Source organism: Lampris incognitus, chromosome 4, assembly GCF_029633865.1.
Source record: "Lampris incognitus isolate fLamInc1 chromosome 4, fLamInc1.hap2, whole genome shotgun sequence".
Taxonomy (NCBI): Eukaryota; Metazoa; Chordata; class Actinopteri; order Lampriformes; family Lampridae; genus Lampris; species Lampris incognitus.
In genome coordinates, this window is record NC_079214.1 from 23,966,373 (window position 1) to 23,985,092 (window position 18,720).

At 43.6% G+C, this 18,720-nt stretch overlaps 1 protein-coding gene across 1 annotated transcript in view; it reads left to right on the forward strand.

The window, feature by feature from the left end:
• Nucleotides 1-18,720, forward strand: part of coro2ba (coronin, actin binding protein, 2Ba) — a 77,424-nt gene that overhangs the window by 200 nt on the left and 58,504 nt on the right. The window contains exon 1 of the mRNA XM_056278152.1: nt 1-262. This exon is cut by the window's left edge and continues 200 nt beyond it. Within this exon, the coding sequence (XP_056134127.1) occupies nt 248-262 (15 nt within the window). The 5' untranslated portion in view covers nt 1-247. The remainder of the gene's footprint in view (nt 263-18,720) is intronic.

An 18,720-nucleotide genomic window follows, 5' to 3' on the forward strand; every position in this document is an offset into this window, starting at 1 on the left:
CGCCGCATGCTGACTGCCAGCCATTACTTCACTGCAGCAGCAATCAGCCCCTCCGTAGTTAGTGAGCCAGACATACTAACCTGTCTGTCCCCTCCTCTCTCTCTCACTCTCTCACTCCCCCCCCCCCAAACCCTTCTCTGCTGCGTGCTCAGCAGAGCTGCCCTCTCCTCCTCTTCTCTCATCACTCCTGCGGCGTTGCTCTCTGCTTCAAGGGGACACCGGCCTGCACCTCACCCACTGATTCTGCATGACTGTCACAAAGGTAAGATGGCTCGGAATCAGGAACCACTTGGAGTATTTCCGTGATGATTTGGGCTCAGCGTTGGAGGGCACTGTGAAGGTTATTGTGACTCACTTTCGTGTGTGATTTAGTGTCAGGCAGAAGGAGAGGAGTTTGTCAGTGTGCAAACAGGAGTCTGCCAGTCTTGAGTGTGCCAGGTGGGGCAACGTGGTTTGGATGCAGCTGTTTTAAGGATGAAGTTGGGTTGTACAAGCTAGCTTGTGATTCTTTGTAGTCTCTAAACAGCCATAGAATTGTAGTCCTGCATGCATGTGTATGTGTGACAAAGTAAATCTGTGTGTGGTATGATGGGACCAAAGACAAATTGTGTGATTACGTTCTCTAATCTACAGTGTAATACAAGCTGGCAACCATTCATGCTAGGAAAGCTGATGTGTTTGTGTTTATTTGATGAGAGGCTTATTTCAAACTGTGGTCAAAGGAAACCTAGTTCTTGACAGATAAATTCAATTTCATGCCTGGAATGTGAAGCTTGAACTATTTATTTTATTTTCTTCTTTTCTTTTTTTTTTAAGTGTCATTCTATGGTAACAGATTCTCTAAGAATTAATGTATCTTATGGAGGTGAGTGTGTTGTTGATGGTAGTTTCGGGGGAGTTTTAAGGAATAGGAGAGTGCTGCGAACTGATGGACTTCTATTTGCTTGCAGTAATAGGGAGCATATAGCCTGGCAAATAAAATGTGTGAGTTCCAGTGTGGGTGTGGCTGGGGTAAAAAACAAAAAAGCCCAAAACAAAACAGCTCCTTAAAAATGAAAATTATCCCTGAGTCTGATTCTCAGATTTCACTTTATAGTAAGGGTTATTTATTATTTGGCAGTTTAGTCTAAATTTAGGAACATTAAAGGACCACTTCGCCGATTTTCAACCATATCTCTATCTATCCAAATTGGGGATAGTGTGAAAAACACCTGCAGTTGTTGCCCATGTTCTCTTGGTCTCTGGGACGTGGCTGAAAAATCTGTTCTTCTTCCCGCACCAGTGCCGTCATTTGACGTGTCAGTGACGTAGTTGGTGACAAGGAAAAACTACAGGCAAGTTTCCCCCCCCCCCGCCTGTGCCTCAGCCAGGGGGCGTGCTCTAGATGTCAATCAAAACAAAACTTCCTCGTTTTCTTCACCTTGTATTGCAAACTAGCAAACGTTTCCAACAGTGAAAATATCACCCAAAAATATGAGAGCAGAGAGTCTTATGGACTACGATACATCTGACAGTGTTTTGGCTGGCTTGGATGTTCAGCCGGATTTATTCGAGCCAGAGTATACGACTAAAGACATGCAGCGGAGAGAGGCCGAGGCTGCTGCTGCATTAGCCGAGCAAGAGGATATGGCTGGCGGGGATCATCCAGAAGCAGAGCTCAAGTAGACGTCTTCACGGGTTCACCCGAACCCTAAGGCCGGGACCCGTACGGGTTTGGATCCACGTTTCATACGGTGAATTGGGTCCGGGCCATGTCCTTTCTTATTGTAATGTAGCTCAATGAATGCCCGCTGCGGGATTCGACCCAACGCGCACTGCGCCTCAAAGCGACATTGCGGACCGCTCGGCTAAAGTAACGAATATTTCAGCCGACCAGCCATTGAGTGTTTTGTAGTTTACACTATTACCGCGGGTCCTGGTTTTAACATTATGTGTAATACCCGAATGGATACATGAAAACCGGGTGTTCTGACGATTTATGCTGCCTTGCCGAAAAATGCTACCGAAGCGCGAATCGAGCAGTCTAACCCAAATCCTAACACTCACCTAACCATGCACAGAACCGTAGCACATATCGTCAGAACAGAGAGAGGCGGGAAATTAGCAATGCTAACGCTAGCAGCCGTAGCAACGAACGAGCGGTTGTTATAATAAACATGACAAATAGTTATGTAACTGGTTATTTTCTTGCCCGGTGCGGGATTCGATGCGAAGTGTACTGCACCACAAGGCGACATCACTAACCGCTCGACTAAAGGGTCAGACCCGTTAGCTAGGGACTAATGTGTCTTATTAGTAGTTTACAGTTATCTTTATTATGCTAGCTGCAACAAAACTGCAAAGCTGGTTTTAAACGAGTTGCATTTGTCATCCGTCACCGTGACAGCAAGTCGACTTTTAAGCTGAAATGGTTTAGCCATGCTGGAATAACAGAAAATCTGGCTGTATTTTAACAATTCTCATGGCAAGGAGGATGGTTTACATGCGTCACGGCCAGGCACAGAAAAGAAGGCAATCGGTAAGACACAAAGTTTTGTTTTGACAACTTGTAAATTAACATTAACTTGTTAAAAGTAATCAGCAGTGAAATCGGTGCCGGCTGGGTTCGAGTCCGATAGTTCTCGGTTCTGCATGGGTCCAGCTCCCAGCTTTGAAATAATAGACGGGTCTGGTTCGGTTCTGACTAGTATATTTCCGGGTGTTTTGGAGTTTGGGCATTAATTTTTGTACCCGTGAAGACATCTGCAACAAAGTAATAGTTATAGGCAAGTGTACACGGCAACGTTGGACTAGCGGTTTTCTCAAAACGTTTGTGCTGATTGTGTGGCAACCTCGTGTTACCCAGATAAATTCTGTAGCGTGGTGATACACAAATGAGGGTAGATTCACCAGGGGCTGCTGCTCCTTTAAGGCGGACATTCAGAGTGCTGACGTAGGCACTGCTTAGAGTTTCCGGGGTGAGCCATGTTTGCAGCAGCCTAGCGGTTAACAGGTTGCCACGAGAGATTGCGCTGTATCGGTGTCGTTTTGTGTGGCGAGTAAACAGAATTGACTCGACTCGATCTCTCCGTCTCCTCATTCCTGCACTCCCACAGTAGTATATTGTAACGTGCATGGGTAAGAAGACATGCTGGCCGCTGACTCGCGGGGCTGATCCTTTAGTCTAGCGGTTAGCGATGTCTCCTGCGGTGCGGGCGATACGGGTTTGCTTCCCGGCCGCGGCAGTTTCTGTGGTTGCGATGTCCCCCGAATTCGCTACAATATTTTCCCACGTCTCACTAAATTTCCGTTTGGCAAGCACATTGCCCTATCATATTGGTCGAAAAGTTGCCCAGAGATGTCTCGATACCACTTTTCACTTCCGATACCGATACCACGGCTTTGGCTATCTGCCGACACCGATATCAATCCGATATTTTGTTTTACTCTTCTACTACTACTACTACTACTACTACTACTATTCTCAGCTGCTCCAGTTAGGGGTCGCCACAGCGGATGATCTGTTTCCTTCTCTTCCTGTCCTCTGCATCTTCCTCTGTCACGCCAGCCCCTTGCATGTACAAGTAATAACATTAATAATAATAATAATAGTAATACAATACACGGAAGCGCTTTGCTTATGATAGCCAATTACCAACCTAAAACATCTCACTCAAATGGAGAACGAACAAATACTTCCCCAGTATATAGTCAACAACAACAGTTGGTTATGAAAGACTGCCACCCTTTATTCAAACGCTACGTAAAATTTTTTCAAAAAGTACTGCAGTACTTAAAGCGACCAACAGGTTTAAAGTCAAAACAATCAGTAGTCAGCATAGTAAAAAAAACATATACAGAACTATCCCTTATAGTGCAGCTATGTGCAAATGGCAATGTGAAACACAACTTAAATATGTATAACATTCCAAATAAATAACATAACATTAACAAACAGTTTAAACTGGCTTTACTGACCTAGCTGCTTTATTTTTGAATTTTGCATTCGGCTGTTGGATTTTTTCCCCCCTCTGAAATACGTCCACACCACTTACATGACTATTCCACAAGTAGTTAACGTTCGTACACATGCGACTAATTCTACTACCGTTTGTTATCACTTGACACGCTGCGCCGCGGTGCGCGGCACGGGAAGTGCTAATATGAAGAAGCCAGAAAGAAGATGTTACACTTGTACAGTAGGTGGCGGTATGCAGTAAACCGTGAGAAGAAGAAGACGACGACGACTAAGAAAAAGACGAAGATGACGAAGAAATAATATATAAGCATTTAGGCGATGGTTTATGCTAGATTTCCCCATGGATTGTATCGGACAGGTATCGGATCATGTTTTTTTCCTCCCCTTCGATATCCGATCCAGCATTCTGGGCCAGTATCGACCCGATACCGATGCCGTGGATCGGATCGGGACATCCCGTGGGACCCACGACGTCACTCTTACGTTATGGTCTTCACTTAGGTAACGTGCAATTACAATCACCATTGTGTTTAGTGTTTACAATAGCTGCTAATGTTACAGTACATGAAGCTTCCTGATGAATAACCACCCTCTTTCCTGTCTTTTGCTCTCTGCAGACAATATCATCTGAAGAGAGCAAAAGTTTTTTGGTCTTTATAAAGACCAAAAAGGATGAAATGTCAATGCATGATACAAAATCTGTATTGCATTTTTGAAAAAACAAAACAAAAACAAAGTTTCAGTAAATGCCAGTGCTCTCTCCAAGGCCAAGATGCGTTATTTCAAAGGTAACTAAACTTAGCACAAAACGTAAGGAAATTTGTGTTTGGTAGATTATTTCTTTGTTGTAACAATGCTTCTTGGCAGTAAGTCTTATATCAGGCACCTGATTGTCAGCACCTGGGGTACCAGAAACTCAAAACATGAGTCAATAGCAACAGCAAAATAAGCTGTTTGGCATTGGCAGAGAAGATTTGGCAAATTTTTCATGGGTGCAACCCACATACTCAGCTCTGTTGCTCATCCCACAAATGCATGTTCCTTACAAATGTGGCACCATTTAAAAGGGAAATAAACAGGCTTTCCAACGGTATAACATTTATTGCCAAGAAGCATTGTTACAACAAAGAAATAATCTACCAAACACAAATTTCCTTACTTTTTGTGCTAAGTATAGATCTATCTGTAGCCTGGCCTGACTGCTTGAAAATACATTTTGAACAACACCCATTTCAAACTCAGTGACTATTCCAGGTTTTGCATGGCTAAGAAAAACTATACACATAGTCAGAATCAGAAATACCGTACTGATCGTCGAGGGGAAATTGGGTCAAGTTAGAGTTGCTCATGAGAAAATATATACATAAGCATAAGTGCAATTATAAGAAAAATAGAAAAATAAGAATTATGTAAAAATATGTGCATTATACTACCATATATAACAACAATATATACAGAAAATAAGAAATATGTAAAAATATTTGCAGAATATGAATGCAGTACTAATGCAGTATAAATATACACCAGAGTATTGCACAGTTGAAATAGCTGTCCCTGTTGTAGTCATCTGCTGCAAAATGCAAAGAACATACCCGAAGATTTCCCAATACTGATGTCAGTGCATTCTCATCATACTTGGGTTTTTTTTATCGCTCGGAGCCATTCTTTGCACCGTTCAACTTCAACATCTGTTGGTAATCGGTGGTAGCTTACACTTACTCCCTCCTCTCTCTTCTTTCTGTAGTTGTCGCATCCAGGCACGATACAGCGAGAAGGCATGTTTGTTGTCAATGAAACTATTCCAATTTGTCGCTTTTTTGATTTTCTGATCGAAGAGCGAAGAATTGAAGATGCCGTTCTCTGTACACAGAACCGCAAACAACGCCCACCTCCAAGAGCTGGGCGGGCTTTGGAAGAATTTGGGGGTTGTTTGTCAGAAATTGTTTTGTCAGAAGTTTGCGCACAATGCATCCTGGTACATGTAGGCACTGCTCGGCATGGCTGCAAGACCAGGAGAACTCTCGGGCAGCATAGCAAGCACAGAGGAATTTGTTGTTTCAATTGCCTACATTTGCCATCAACACTGATTGGACATCCACATAAACCAGCAAAATTTCCCTTTAAATAGGCTCTGAAGCTAGAGGCACCAGAACCAAACTTCCTGTGAGGACACATGACAGTTATTTTTTAGCCCAAACAACTCCAATGGTAGTAAATGGATAATATTGTTTAATGACACTTTAAAGGGGGTTAGATATGTCTTTTTCTGGTAAATGCTCAAATAAAATTCAATGGGACCACAGTCAGGGTCTAATGAAATATTCATTCACTGACCTCCATTTTGTATCTCACTATGACATTACCAGGCATGAGCGACCATGTGCGATGGAGTGCCATGATGAGTGTGGCTGAATGCAAATGTCTGGACTTCTGTACTTTGCAGACTCCTGGTCTTTGTGGACGGGTTCCTGGGAAGTCTGCGAGTGCTGAGGACAGTCCAAATCCACCATTTATCTAGTCCACGAGGGGCCTCAAGCAGACTTTCTGCAAACTTCCAGAGAGTCTGCTTGGGGTGCAGACTTCACAGGACTTCACTGATTTAATTAATCAAAATTCATTGTAATATGGACATAATTTGACAATTGCCGACTAAATAAACAAACCAAACTTATTATGAATGTGCAAAACAATTACTGTATTTAAATATTACTTGAATCATGTAGGCCAGAAATAATATTCAACCACATCATGATCCAGAAATATGTAGAAGTAAAGGCTATAGAGGTAATCAAAATGCATTTTATTATTGCTGCCTACCCTGTAAAAAGCTGTGCATGGAATAGTGAATAGTGGCACATGTTTCATTATGCATATCATGAGAAAATTAAAGAGCCATTCTGTAAAATTACGTCATTGTGGAATATTGTGGATTCTTCCCAGAAAAATTCACAATGAAATGAAGCTAAATGGTCTTGTGCCCAGTGAGCAAGCCAAAAAGAAATGGGAGAAAATTAAAAGGGGATAGAGGGTAAAACAACCCTTGGCCTCTGGTTAAGTCAAGTCAAATCTCTGGTGTCATGTAAGGTGTACAGTGATTACATGGGCAAATATTGCAGCGATCACTGTGTACATGAGTTCAGTTGATGCGCGAACATTTCCAAAGCAATGCGTGAAACAGACTTGAGGCCTCTATGAGCAGCGTTTATAGCCTTGCAGTCTGGCGCCCTCCCAGACTTGACGTGATGATGGTGAACACATCACAGTACGCGAGGGCTCAGTCCAAAAGTCCGGAGGGAGGACGTTTGGATTCAGCCTATGTAGGTTTTCCATTCAGCCAGTCACTACACCAGATGATTTTACTGATTAATCTGTCCTCTTGGATTAAAGGTGTGTTGATCAGTGAAATCACCTGATGTAGTGGCACAGATTAATAAGTAAAATCACCTGGTGTAGTGACACAGATTAGTCAGTAAAATCACCTGGTGTAGTGGCACAGATTAATAAGTAAAATCATCTGGTGTAGTGGCACAGATTAATAAGTAAAATCATCTGGTGTAGTGGCACAGATTAATCAGTGAAATCATCTGGTGTAGTGATGCAGATTAATCAGTAAAATCATCTGGTGTAGTGGCACAGATTAATAAGTAAAATCATCTGGTGTAGTGGCACAGATTAATAAGTAAAATCATCTGGTGTAGTGGCACAGATTAATCAGTGAAATCATCTGGTGTAGTGATGCAGATTAATCAGTAAAATCATCTGGTGTAGTGGCACAGATTAATAAGTAAAATCATCTGGTGTAGTGGCACAGATTAATCAGTGAAATCATCTGGTGTAGTGACGCAGATTAATCAGTGAAATCATCTGGTGTAGTGACTGGTTGGATGGAAAACCTGGAAACTCATGGCACGCCATGTCACATGGTTGCCTATGCTTGGATTAGGCCCTTTAGTTCTCTATGCTGGTACTGTAGTTTTGCAGAGAGCTGTTTATCTGAACAAATATGAACCGTCCAGATTACAATTCTGTTTGAATTCTGTTCGGATCTGATTTTTTTAGGGGACAAATGTGACAAAACTTAATGTTTCATATTTAGTAGTTTTACCTTGTGTATCGTATTTATTAACAATTTGTTTAATAGTATGTGCTACCTGTCTGTTTGTGTGTGTGTGTGCAAGCGTGTGTGTGTGTCTGCGTGCACATGTATTTGTTTTTGTGTCAGTGTGGTTGCTTTGCTGACACTGGCTGCCACAAACCCATCTTAAAGTAGGTGTGCCAGCCAGATTGTGCAAAAGAAAGCATGTAAATGTGTGCTCAGAGTCGAGCCTGTTAACTCCTCTTAATTAAGCTGAGAGAGAGAGAGAGAGAGAGAGAGAGAGAGAGAGAGAGAGAGAGAGAGAGAGAGAGAGAGAGAGAGAGAGAGAGAGAGAGAGAGAGAGAGAGAGAGAGAGAGAGAGAGAGAGAGAGAGAGAGAGAGAGAAAGAAAGAAAGAGAAAATTAGCACAGCTCCTGTGCTGAGAATTAACCTGGACCAAAAATAGATGACCTGCTGTAGACAGAGGTCAATGACCCATTTGTGCTCACACACCCTCTCACACGCAATCACATGAACTTAACTTTATATAGACAATCATTGTGGACATGCATAAACGTCATTACATTCACAAAGATAAAAACACAAACAAATGAGCTCCCCCCGCCCCCCCCACACAACCTCATAGAGCAGTTAACCAAATACTGCAGCATCCATTTTGCAGTGATAGGCACATGTGTATGTTATCATGAGTGTCTGTGTCTGTATGTGCTTGTGTGTGCTTGTATGTGTGTGTGTGTGTGTGTGTGTGTGTGTGTGGAGAGTGGGGGGATGATTCTGGCCCTGAGATGAAAGCAGAGGCTCAGGTGCACATGAGCTGGCTTTGAGCCAGAGCTAAAGTTAGACAGTGGCTAAAAGCAGTGAGATTGCGGGGAAGATATTGATTGTGTCTGAGAAATCTTCCACTTGTTTTCTTGGCGTCCTTGTTATCTCCTGCAATGATGGAAACGGCAAGAGGAGGCAAGAGATGTACAGAAAGAGCAGGACAAAGAAAATGCTTTGAGGGGTTTTTGCATCTCTAGAGAAAAAAAAAGAAAAGATAAACGTTAAAAAAAAACAACACTTGGGTGAATCTGTCAGTGTGTGTGCGTGTGTGTGTGTGCGTGTGTGTGTGCGTGTGTGTGTTTGTGTGGCGGAAGAGGAAGGGAGAGGGAGTTGGCTTTATGGCTCTGCTGAGCTACAGTGTGGAAGTCACCTTGACGGGGAACACAGGACAAGAGCTACAACGCTGACAGAGCTAAATAGCCCGAGAGTCCACAGATGCATAGCTAAATGGTGTGTGTGTGTGTGTGTGAGTGAGTGAGTGAATAAATTGTTTCCACAATACCACAATAAATTTAATATGATTAATAATAAATATGATTAATATAATAATAAATATTTTGCACATTAAAATACCAACATCAAATCTTACACAGGTAGCACAAAAGCACATGCCACCACATCGACATGTGTATGGATTGTAGCGGTTTAGGAATTGTATTGTATGTTTGTGTGGGAATGGGAGTGTATCTGTCTCTATGGGTCAGCCAGAGAGACTGTAAGACAAACGGACACAAATCACTTAGTCTGCTCATGAGCTCTTTCCAGTAAAAAGCCTTTGTTTGAGACATGGCCTTACAGGGCCCTGCAAGAACAGACAGCAGTTCTTATGATCCGCAGCCATAAGCTCTTTAGCGGTCTCAGACGGAGTCGGCTAACAGACAATATGGACCACAGGCAGTACTTTGCTTGGCTGCAGAGGATTACAACAAATACTTATAAGTGAGTTATCAAAAACACATCATAATACCTTTCTCCAATCAAAGACATTGGACCACACGTATGAATCATGTGTACGCATACAGATTTGATCTTAAATTGTGCGTGTGAACAATTTAAGAACTTTTGTGGCATTCATCAGTACATGCGTACTTCTGCCTTGTTCTTAAATAAGGTCAAAATGTAGGAGTGTCCTAGACCACATGTAAGCCAATATGCCTAAAAACTAACTTGGGTTTTGTGCTGTGAAATATTATTAATGATGATGGAAAATAGTGGGTTAATAGTTGATCTGTGATGCATATGGATCGTCCCCCATGGTTCGGCACGCATGTGAACCGCGGATTAATTGCAAAATGTAACTATCATAGTGAAATTAAGTTTTACTGCTGCTGTTGCTTTTCAAAGAAATAATCCCCTAAATCTCGATGCAGAGTTGCAGTGAAAAGAGAGACAAGACAGACTTGTGCTGGGGGCGTCTGGGTAGCATAGCGGTCTATTTCAATGCCTACCAACACAGGGATTGCCGGTTTGAATCCCTGTGTTACCGTCGGCTTGGTCGGGCGTCCCTACAGACACAATTGGCTGTGTCTGCGGGTGGGAAGCCGGATGTGGGTATGTGTCCTATTCGCTGCACTAGCGCCTCCTCTGGTCGATCGGGGCACCTGTTTGGGGGGGGGGGGTAGCGTGATCCTCCCATGTGCTACGTCCCCCTGGTGAAACTCCTCACTGTCAGGTGAAAAGAAGCGGCTGGCGACTCCACATGTATCGGAGGAGGCATGTGGTAGTCTGCAGCCCTCCTCAGATTGGCAGAGGGGGTGGAGCAGTGACCAGGATGGCTCAGAAGAGTGAGCTAATTGGCCGGGTATGGTTGGGGAGAAAAAAATGGGGGGAAATTCCAAAAAAATGAAAAAAAAGGACAGATGCGTGCTGTGTTTTACCCTGAAGTGCACTGACTGGTTGATTATACAAAAAAGCCGTTGTGTGTTCACGTGAAGAGGGCATGTTGAATCCCAACGAATCAATCAGGGATGCTCGCGCTGCAAAAAGCCCAGTGACAGTCATGGCTAGCGGAGGAGCGGAAGAACTTGAAAAGCCCCCCTCAACACTAAAAGGAAGAAGGTGTCATGGCTCATATTGTACTTTAACAATTGAGTATTTAATATTTTATATATTTTAAGATTTTATTCAAACATTGGACAACTGGAATGTTGTTTTCATGTAAAGCTATGGGCAAAAGTTCCTTTAAGTGTTTTACAGAATAAATGGAAAGCAAAGTTATATTTGTCTCCATTTTTTCCCCTATTTATCTTTTCTTCTTTTGTCTGTCCGTTACCTGTCAAATTGCAGTGGCTTGTTGGTTTGTGGTTTGCACGCGGCACTTAAGTCTGCTGCCCCTATATAGTTTTATTAGGGTGTTTCCTTATACTATTTGCAAAATTCCTGGCACGCACATGCAATTTAAAATAAAATGCAATTCATCAACATACTCAAGTGGGTAAGAACAAAATTATCCTGTGCGGACATTTCATGAATACCATGTAGGTGTTTCTTTTTTTCCTCTTACTGCTTTGTGCAAAAACAAATACACCGATCAGCCAAAACATTAAAACCACCTGCCTAATATTGTGTCAGTCCTCCTCGTGCCACCAAAACAGCCCTGACCCATCAAGGCATGGACTCCAAAAGACCTCTGAAGGTGTCCTCTGGTATCTGGCACCAAGACGTTTAGGTCCTGTAAGTTGCAAAGCGGGGCCTCCATGGATCAGACTAGTTTTTCCAGCACATCCCACGCATGCTCGATTGGGTTGAGATCTGGGGAATTTGGAGACCAAGGCAACACCTTGAACTCTTTGTCATGTTCCTCAAACCATTCCTGAACAATTTTTGCAGTGTGGCAGGTTGTATTGTCCAACCAAAAGAGGCCACTGCCCTCAGGGAAGCTTTTTGCCATGAAGGGGTGTACCTGGTCTGCAACGATGTTTAGGTAGGTGGTACATGTCAAAGTAACATCCACATGAATGCCAGGACCCAGGGTTTCCCAGTAGAACATTGCCCAGAGCATCACACTGCCTCTGCCAGCTTGCCTTCTTCCCACAATACATCCTGGTGCCATCTCTTCCCCAGGTAAACGACACACAAGTACACAGCCATCTATCTATATGATGTAAAAGAAAATGTGATTCATCAGAGCAGGCCATCTTCTTTCAGTGCTCCATGGTCCAGTTCTGATGCTCACGTGCCCATTGTAGGCGCCTTGGGCAGTGGACAGGGGGATGGGGGTTGGGGGGGGATAGTCATGGGCACTCTGACTGGTCTGCAGCTACGCAGCCCCATACACAGCAAGCTGCATTGCACTGTGTCCTGACACCTGTCTATCATAGCCAGCATTGACTTTTTCAGCAATTTGAGCTACAGTAGCTCTTCTGTGTGTTGTAACGACATAATCAATGTTGTTCATTTCACTTGTCAGCAGTGGTTTTAATGTTTTGGCTGATTGGTGTGTGTGTGTGTGTGTGTGTGTGTGTGTATATATGCTTATGGCATATATAGGCTTATGTCATCAAACAGGCTTGTACTGTCTCATGAAGAATGTATTTGAATCACTGGATTATATACACTCACTGGCCACTTTATTCGGTACACCTTGCTAGTACCGGGTTGGACCCCCTTTTGCCTTCAGAACTGCCTTAATCCTTCGTGGCATAGATTCAACAAGGTACTGGAAACATTCCTCAGAGAGTTTGGTCCATATCGACATGATAGCATCACGCAGTTGCTGCAGATTTGTCGGCTGCACATCCATGATGCGAATCTCCCGGTCCACCACATCCCAAAGGTGCTCTATTGGATTGAGATCTGGTGACTGTGGAGGCCATTTGAGTACAGTGAACTCATTGTCATGTTCAAGAAACCAGTCTGAGATGATTCGAGCTTTATGACATGGCGCGTTATCCTGCTGGAAGTAGCCATCAGAAGATGGGAACACTGTGGCCATAAAGGGATGGACATGGTCAGCAACAATACTCAGGTAGGCTGTGGCGTTGACACGATGCTCAATTGGTACTAAGGGGCCCAAAGTGTGCCAAGAAAATATCCCCCACACCATTACACCACTACCACCAGCCTGAACCGTTGATACAAGGCAGGATGGATCCATGCTTTCATGTTGTTGACGCCAAATTCTGACCCTACCATCCGAATGTCGCAGCAGAAATCGAGACTCATCAGACCAGGCAACGTTTTTCCAATCTTCTATTGTCGAATTTTGGTGAGCCTGTGCGAATTGTAGCCTCAGTTTCCTGTTCTTAGCTGACAGGAGTGGCACCCGGTGTGGTCTTCTGCTGCTGTAGCCCATCTGCCTCAAGGTTCGACGTGTTGTGCGTTCAGAGATGCTCTTCTGCATACCTCGGTTGTAATGAGTGGTTATTTGAGTTACTGTTGCCTTTCTATCAGTCGAACCAGTCTGGCCATTCTCCTCTGACCTCTGGCATCAACAAGGCATTTTCGCCCACAGAACTGCTGCTCACTGGATATTTTCTCTTTTTCGGACCTTTCTCTGTAAACCCTAGAGATGGTTGTGCGTGAAAATCCCAGTAGATCAGCAGTTTCTGAAATACTCAGACCAGCCCGTCTGGCACCAACAACCATGCCACGTTCAAAGTCACTTAAATCACCTTTCTTCCCCATTCTGATGCTCGGTTTGAACTGCAGCAGATCGTCTTGACCATGTCTACATGCCTAAATGCATTGAGTTGCTGCCATGTGATTGGCTGATTAGAAATTTGTGTTAACGAGCAGTTGGACAGGTGTGCCTAATAAAGTGGCCGGTGAGTGTGTATATATATATATATGTGTGTGTGTGTGTGTGTGTGTGTGTGTGTGTGTGTGTGTGACTAGTAGCTTGAGTCACAGCCCAATAGAAATGCAGAGAAATTACTGTCATCCATCATTTACATGCATATCATGATGGTCAGGCCTGCAGCAGCACATTAACTTAGAGACCATTAATACGATGGTTGATAACACTGTCATACAGCAGGTTCATGAGCAGAGACACTAAAAGGAAGCCTAGGTGTGTAACGGTCTCAAGTGAAACAGGATGTGTGGCCGGGTTGCTTGGGACAAGGACTGACATCTCTCCTGGAGCGAATGCTGGGAAATAAAGGCACCTTTATTTAAGATAATGGCACCTGCTCAAACCAGGCCAAGTTCACATACAGTTTACTGTCAAAAGCATAGTCCCGGTAATACAGGTCCCAGAAATGTTGCAAAGAAATAAGTTAATAATGTAGGTTAAATGATTTGTCGAAAAGCTTTTTAATGCTTGGATAACTTTCACGTTAAGAGAATGTCATATTTTATTTCATTTCATGCTGTCTTGCTAAGAGACAGCCGTTTTGCAAAAAATAAAAAACGTCAACTTTAGTATTTCATAGAGGTCGTCTTACACTCCGTCAAACACGCTCCCACTTCTCTGATTGGTGCTGTAGCGTCTTGACTGAGTGACCATGTCTATAATCCTGACAAGTATGACTGAACCACCAAGCGCTTACTCAGAGATAGGTAGATGCTGCAGAGAAGTGAGGGGAGAAAAGGACGGCTGGGCCAGAGGACAGTGGTGGGAAGATAATCAGGATAGCTGAGGTAGGCCACAGGCTCCCCTGAGAATACTCTGCCATCACAGGAAGGTGTTTGGGCTGGCTTGGGGTGATAACCTTTTGGCCAGGATATCCCCCTTGAGGCTCGTGTGTAGTAGATGTTTCAAACCAAGGTTATTCACTGTGGATTCAAATCCAGACACACAAGATTTTTTTTTTGTTGTTGTTGTATTTTTCCCCCCTTTTTCTCCCCAATTGTATCCAGCCAATTACCCCACTCTTCTGAGCCATCCTGGTTGCTGCTCCACCCCCTCTGCCGATCCGGGGAGGGCTGCAGACTACCACATGTCTCCTCTGATACATGTGGAGTTGCCAGCCACTTCTTTTCACCTGACAGTGAGGAGTTTCACCAGGGAGACGTGGGAAGATCACGCTATCCCCCCCCCTGAACAGGCACCCTGACCAACCAGAAGAGACGCTAGTGCAGCGACCAGGACACATACCAACATCCAGTTTCCCATCCACATACACGGCCAATTACCAAGCCAGAGGTAACATGGGGATTCGAACCGGCGAGCCCTGTGTTGGTAGGAAACAGAATAGACTGCTACGCTACCTGGACGCCCCACATAAGGATATTTAATGTGTATTAAACACCAAAAGCATGTGTGTAAAATTTACAATTTCAGGTGTTAACACAACCGTGAAGTAAAAACATTTTCATTCACGTGTCCTGCAGAGATGTTTATTTGTAAAGATTATTACTAATACTTTGATTTATTGACATATTACTAAGCGGAGGAAAAGCTGGCGGCAGGCATTGGCTCACGTCCATGAATACTGAGGATGGTATCCAGCGCTTTATCTGTGCCCCCGTCCATAGGGTTAGTGGTTGTGTCAGGAAGGGCATCTGGTGTGAAATTTTGCCAAATCATTATGCGGATTGACAAGACCATACTGGATCGGTCGAGGCCCAGGTTAATAACGGCCACCATCGGTGCTGTGCCCTCACAGGGTACCGATGGAAACTGTAAGATCCGCTGTGGCAACCCCAGAGAAACAGGGAACAAGCCGAAAGAAGATTACTAATACCTTGATATGGAGTGATACGGTCAGTCATTAACATTGACTTCAAACACAATGGCATATGTACAAGATAATGACCCCATTTTGTCAGACTCCCTTTCTCGCGCTCGTTAAACCCTTAGAGGTTCCCCCCCCCCCCCATCCCACTTAGAATGAGAGAATTGCACATACAGCACACTGCTCTCAGTGGTGTAGCAGACGGAACATCCGCACATCAGGGAACAGCATGGGATTATTATTACTAGATCCGGACACTCTGCTCTCATCTGCCGTGTGTGTCAGTGTGTGTGTGTGGGTGTGCATTAAGTGTGTGCGCCTTGCCTTGTGTAGGTTTGGGGCACAGAAGTGAGTGAGTTGGTAGACACTGTGTGTAAGTGGGTGGATAACTTCTATACTAAATTGGTACTCAGCAGTGCACCTCAAAACACAAAGCCCTGCCAAATTTCACTCCAGCAATCCATTTTTGGACTCCTTGACACATAGGATGTGAGGTGAAAGCATTAAGTACCTGATGGAATCTGGCACTACTGGGGGAACTGCGAAACAGGCCTGAGAGACAGTGGTACGGAACATTGTAATGTTTGGTAGGCTGTGATACACGGGGGGGGGGGGGGGGGATAAATGTGTGCACTTGCACACCTATTATGTGTCTGTGCATGTTTGTGTTTTTGCACGTGTGTGTTTGTGTATATGTACGCCTATACGTGTGCGGTAAAATAGAGGCGGATACTGCATACTGAGTAAAAAGTGCATTCTAATTACCGAGAGATTTTTGGGAGGATCAATGAGAATCACAGACTGTGGGAAAGAGACACCATTTATTAATTTTTTACATGAACATGTGTATATATACATGTGCATGAAAGGTGTGGCTCTGCATCTTTAACTTCCTGTAACGACCCCATTCCTCTTCATTTGAAGTAGCACCATGAAACCCTACAGCTTGCAGCTGCTCACTTAAATCGGATAAAAACAGAAAGAGTAAACCCATACAGTGAACCCATGCTGCAGACATTCAATGAGAGCCTACTTCAACGCCCTGCAGCCACACAGGGGGCCCTATGATGTTGGTCCTAGCATTGATTGTTGCCCTGAGTTACCCTGCTGTCAGTTCCAGCTTGGCTTAAAGTCCACAGGGCTTAAGGGAGAGCCATAATGGCCACTATGGGACCACTCAGTGAAGGAAACAGACCTCTCCGGAAGGCTGGGGTCACCCGGCCCCCCAACTGGCAAACGACAACCGGCCAAAAACTGCATGCAATCAAAGCACCGGGGGATTAAATTTTGTGTCATTTTCCAAGCTATATCTGCGCATTTAGGGAAAAGAATTAGCCATTCAAATACAAAATAAAGCATTTGGCACGCTGTGAGGCAGGCACAGAAAAGTTTTACGGACTGTTTGGACTGGATTTTTTGGATACCCTTTCTGATTGGATAGCTAGGATTTGCATGGCAACCTCTAAACTGGTCTGGCTGATTTTAGTTGGATGGAAGAGCGACAGCTGTGTGCCAGGGCTCGAGAGGGAGACCGGGAGAAGAATTGTGGAGGGAGGTTTGATGAGGGAACGCATAGGCGAAGTGGGAGGCCTGCCTATGGAGTGCCCTTCTTTGGTCCTTTAGACAACAGCGAAAGTGCTCCCAAACTAACATTCGTGGGAGTCACTGAGATGGTAAATGATTGTCTGTCCCCTGAGGGGACACACACACACACTCACACACACACACGCATGCATGCGTGTGCACACACACCCATGCACACACACCCGTGCACACATAAACAGACTTGTGGCTCCAACTAAGGCTTTATATTCAATTGGTACATTTTAATAATAAAATTGATTTTTTTTATAGATATATAATTTTTTTTTCAAAACTATTTCAGTCAGGACAGACATAGTGAATGAATTAAAGATGATTGTTTGATGATTCAGTGGAAATTAATATATGTCAAATAGTCTTTGGTGCTTAGACACAACAGGGAGGGGCATCAGCCATGAGCAGCAGCATAATAAATCCCCCCATGGAGTCCAGGCTAGAGATGCACTGACTACAATTTTCTTGGCCGATTCTGATTTCCGATTTTTTAAGTCTGACCTGCTGATTCCAATTTTGGCTGATTCTGATATATATATATATATATATATATATATATATATATATATATATATATATATATATATATATATATATATATATACAGTGAGTCAGGTAAATTCTCTTTCATGCAATGAGCAGTCATCAGCTGTTACTCACTGGATTATTTTGCTCCTTATTTGTTCAGCACTTTCCTATTTTTTTAAGAACTATAATTGACGGCATGCACAAGCATTTTTGTAACTTTATTGGAAATTTAAATTGTATGTTCATAATAAATAACTGACAATTAAATAGCTTTTACATTTCCTCCAAAACTGCACCAGGTTACAGGACCTTCTCTCACTCAAACGAATCTCAAAATAAAAGCGCTCCTGGTTACTGGACAGTTTTTTTTGTACAAAAAAAGTCCAGCCGAAAATGAATTATAGTATATCCCACTTTATCTTGCATGTTTTACTATCCCAAAGTAAATGAGAGTTTTCGATGATTTGTTGTAGCGTGTGTGTGTGTGTTTGTGTGTATGTGTGTGTGGTTGTGATGTTACTTTCTGTGCCACTGTGTGTGCAAATTGAACCATTCTGTGGCTTATACATGTAAATTTAACTGGCACAGAATCAGATATATCTGAGACTGACCCGCTGGCCACCGGTCATGACCGATCAAGCTGAAAATCAGCCGATTCCAGTCACCACCTGATGGATCGGTACATTTCTAGTCCAGACACTGGTGGTGGTGGCGGATGACTTCTGCTGACATTGATAAGGCTGATGAAGAGATGAAACTAATGAATCTGAGAGGACTAGGTGGTGATGGGGAGGTGGAGGGGCACACATAACAGTAGCACAAACACATTAAAGGCAAAGAGAGAAACATTTAAAAATACAGCAGCAGCAAGATGATGGGCTAACCATGCAGGTGTGTTGCTGTGCTATTGGATAGATGAGAACAGGTGATGTGAAAAGCAGATAGCTCAAACAACAGCCCAAGACGATGATGGCAAGGTAAATTATGAATGAGCATGCATGAGAGATGATAATGGCAGGATAAAATAAGAAATGTAACTACAGGCCTATGCTTGCAAAAGATAGTCTTCCTGACTGAACTTTCACTAACGCGCCACACAA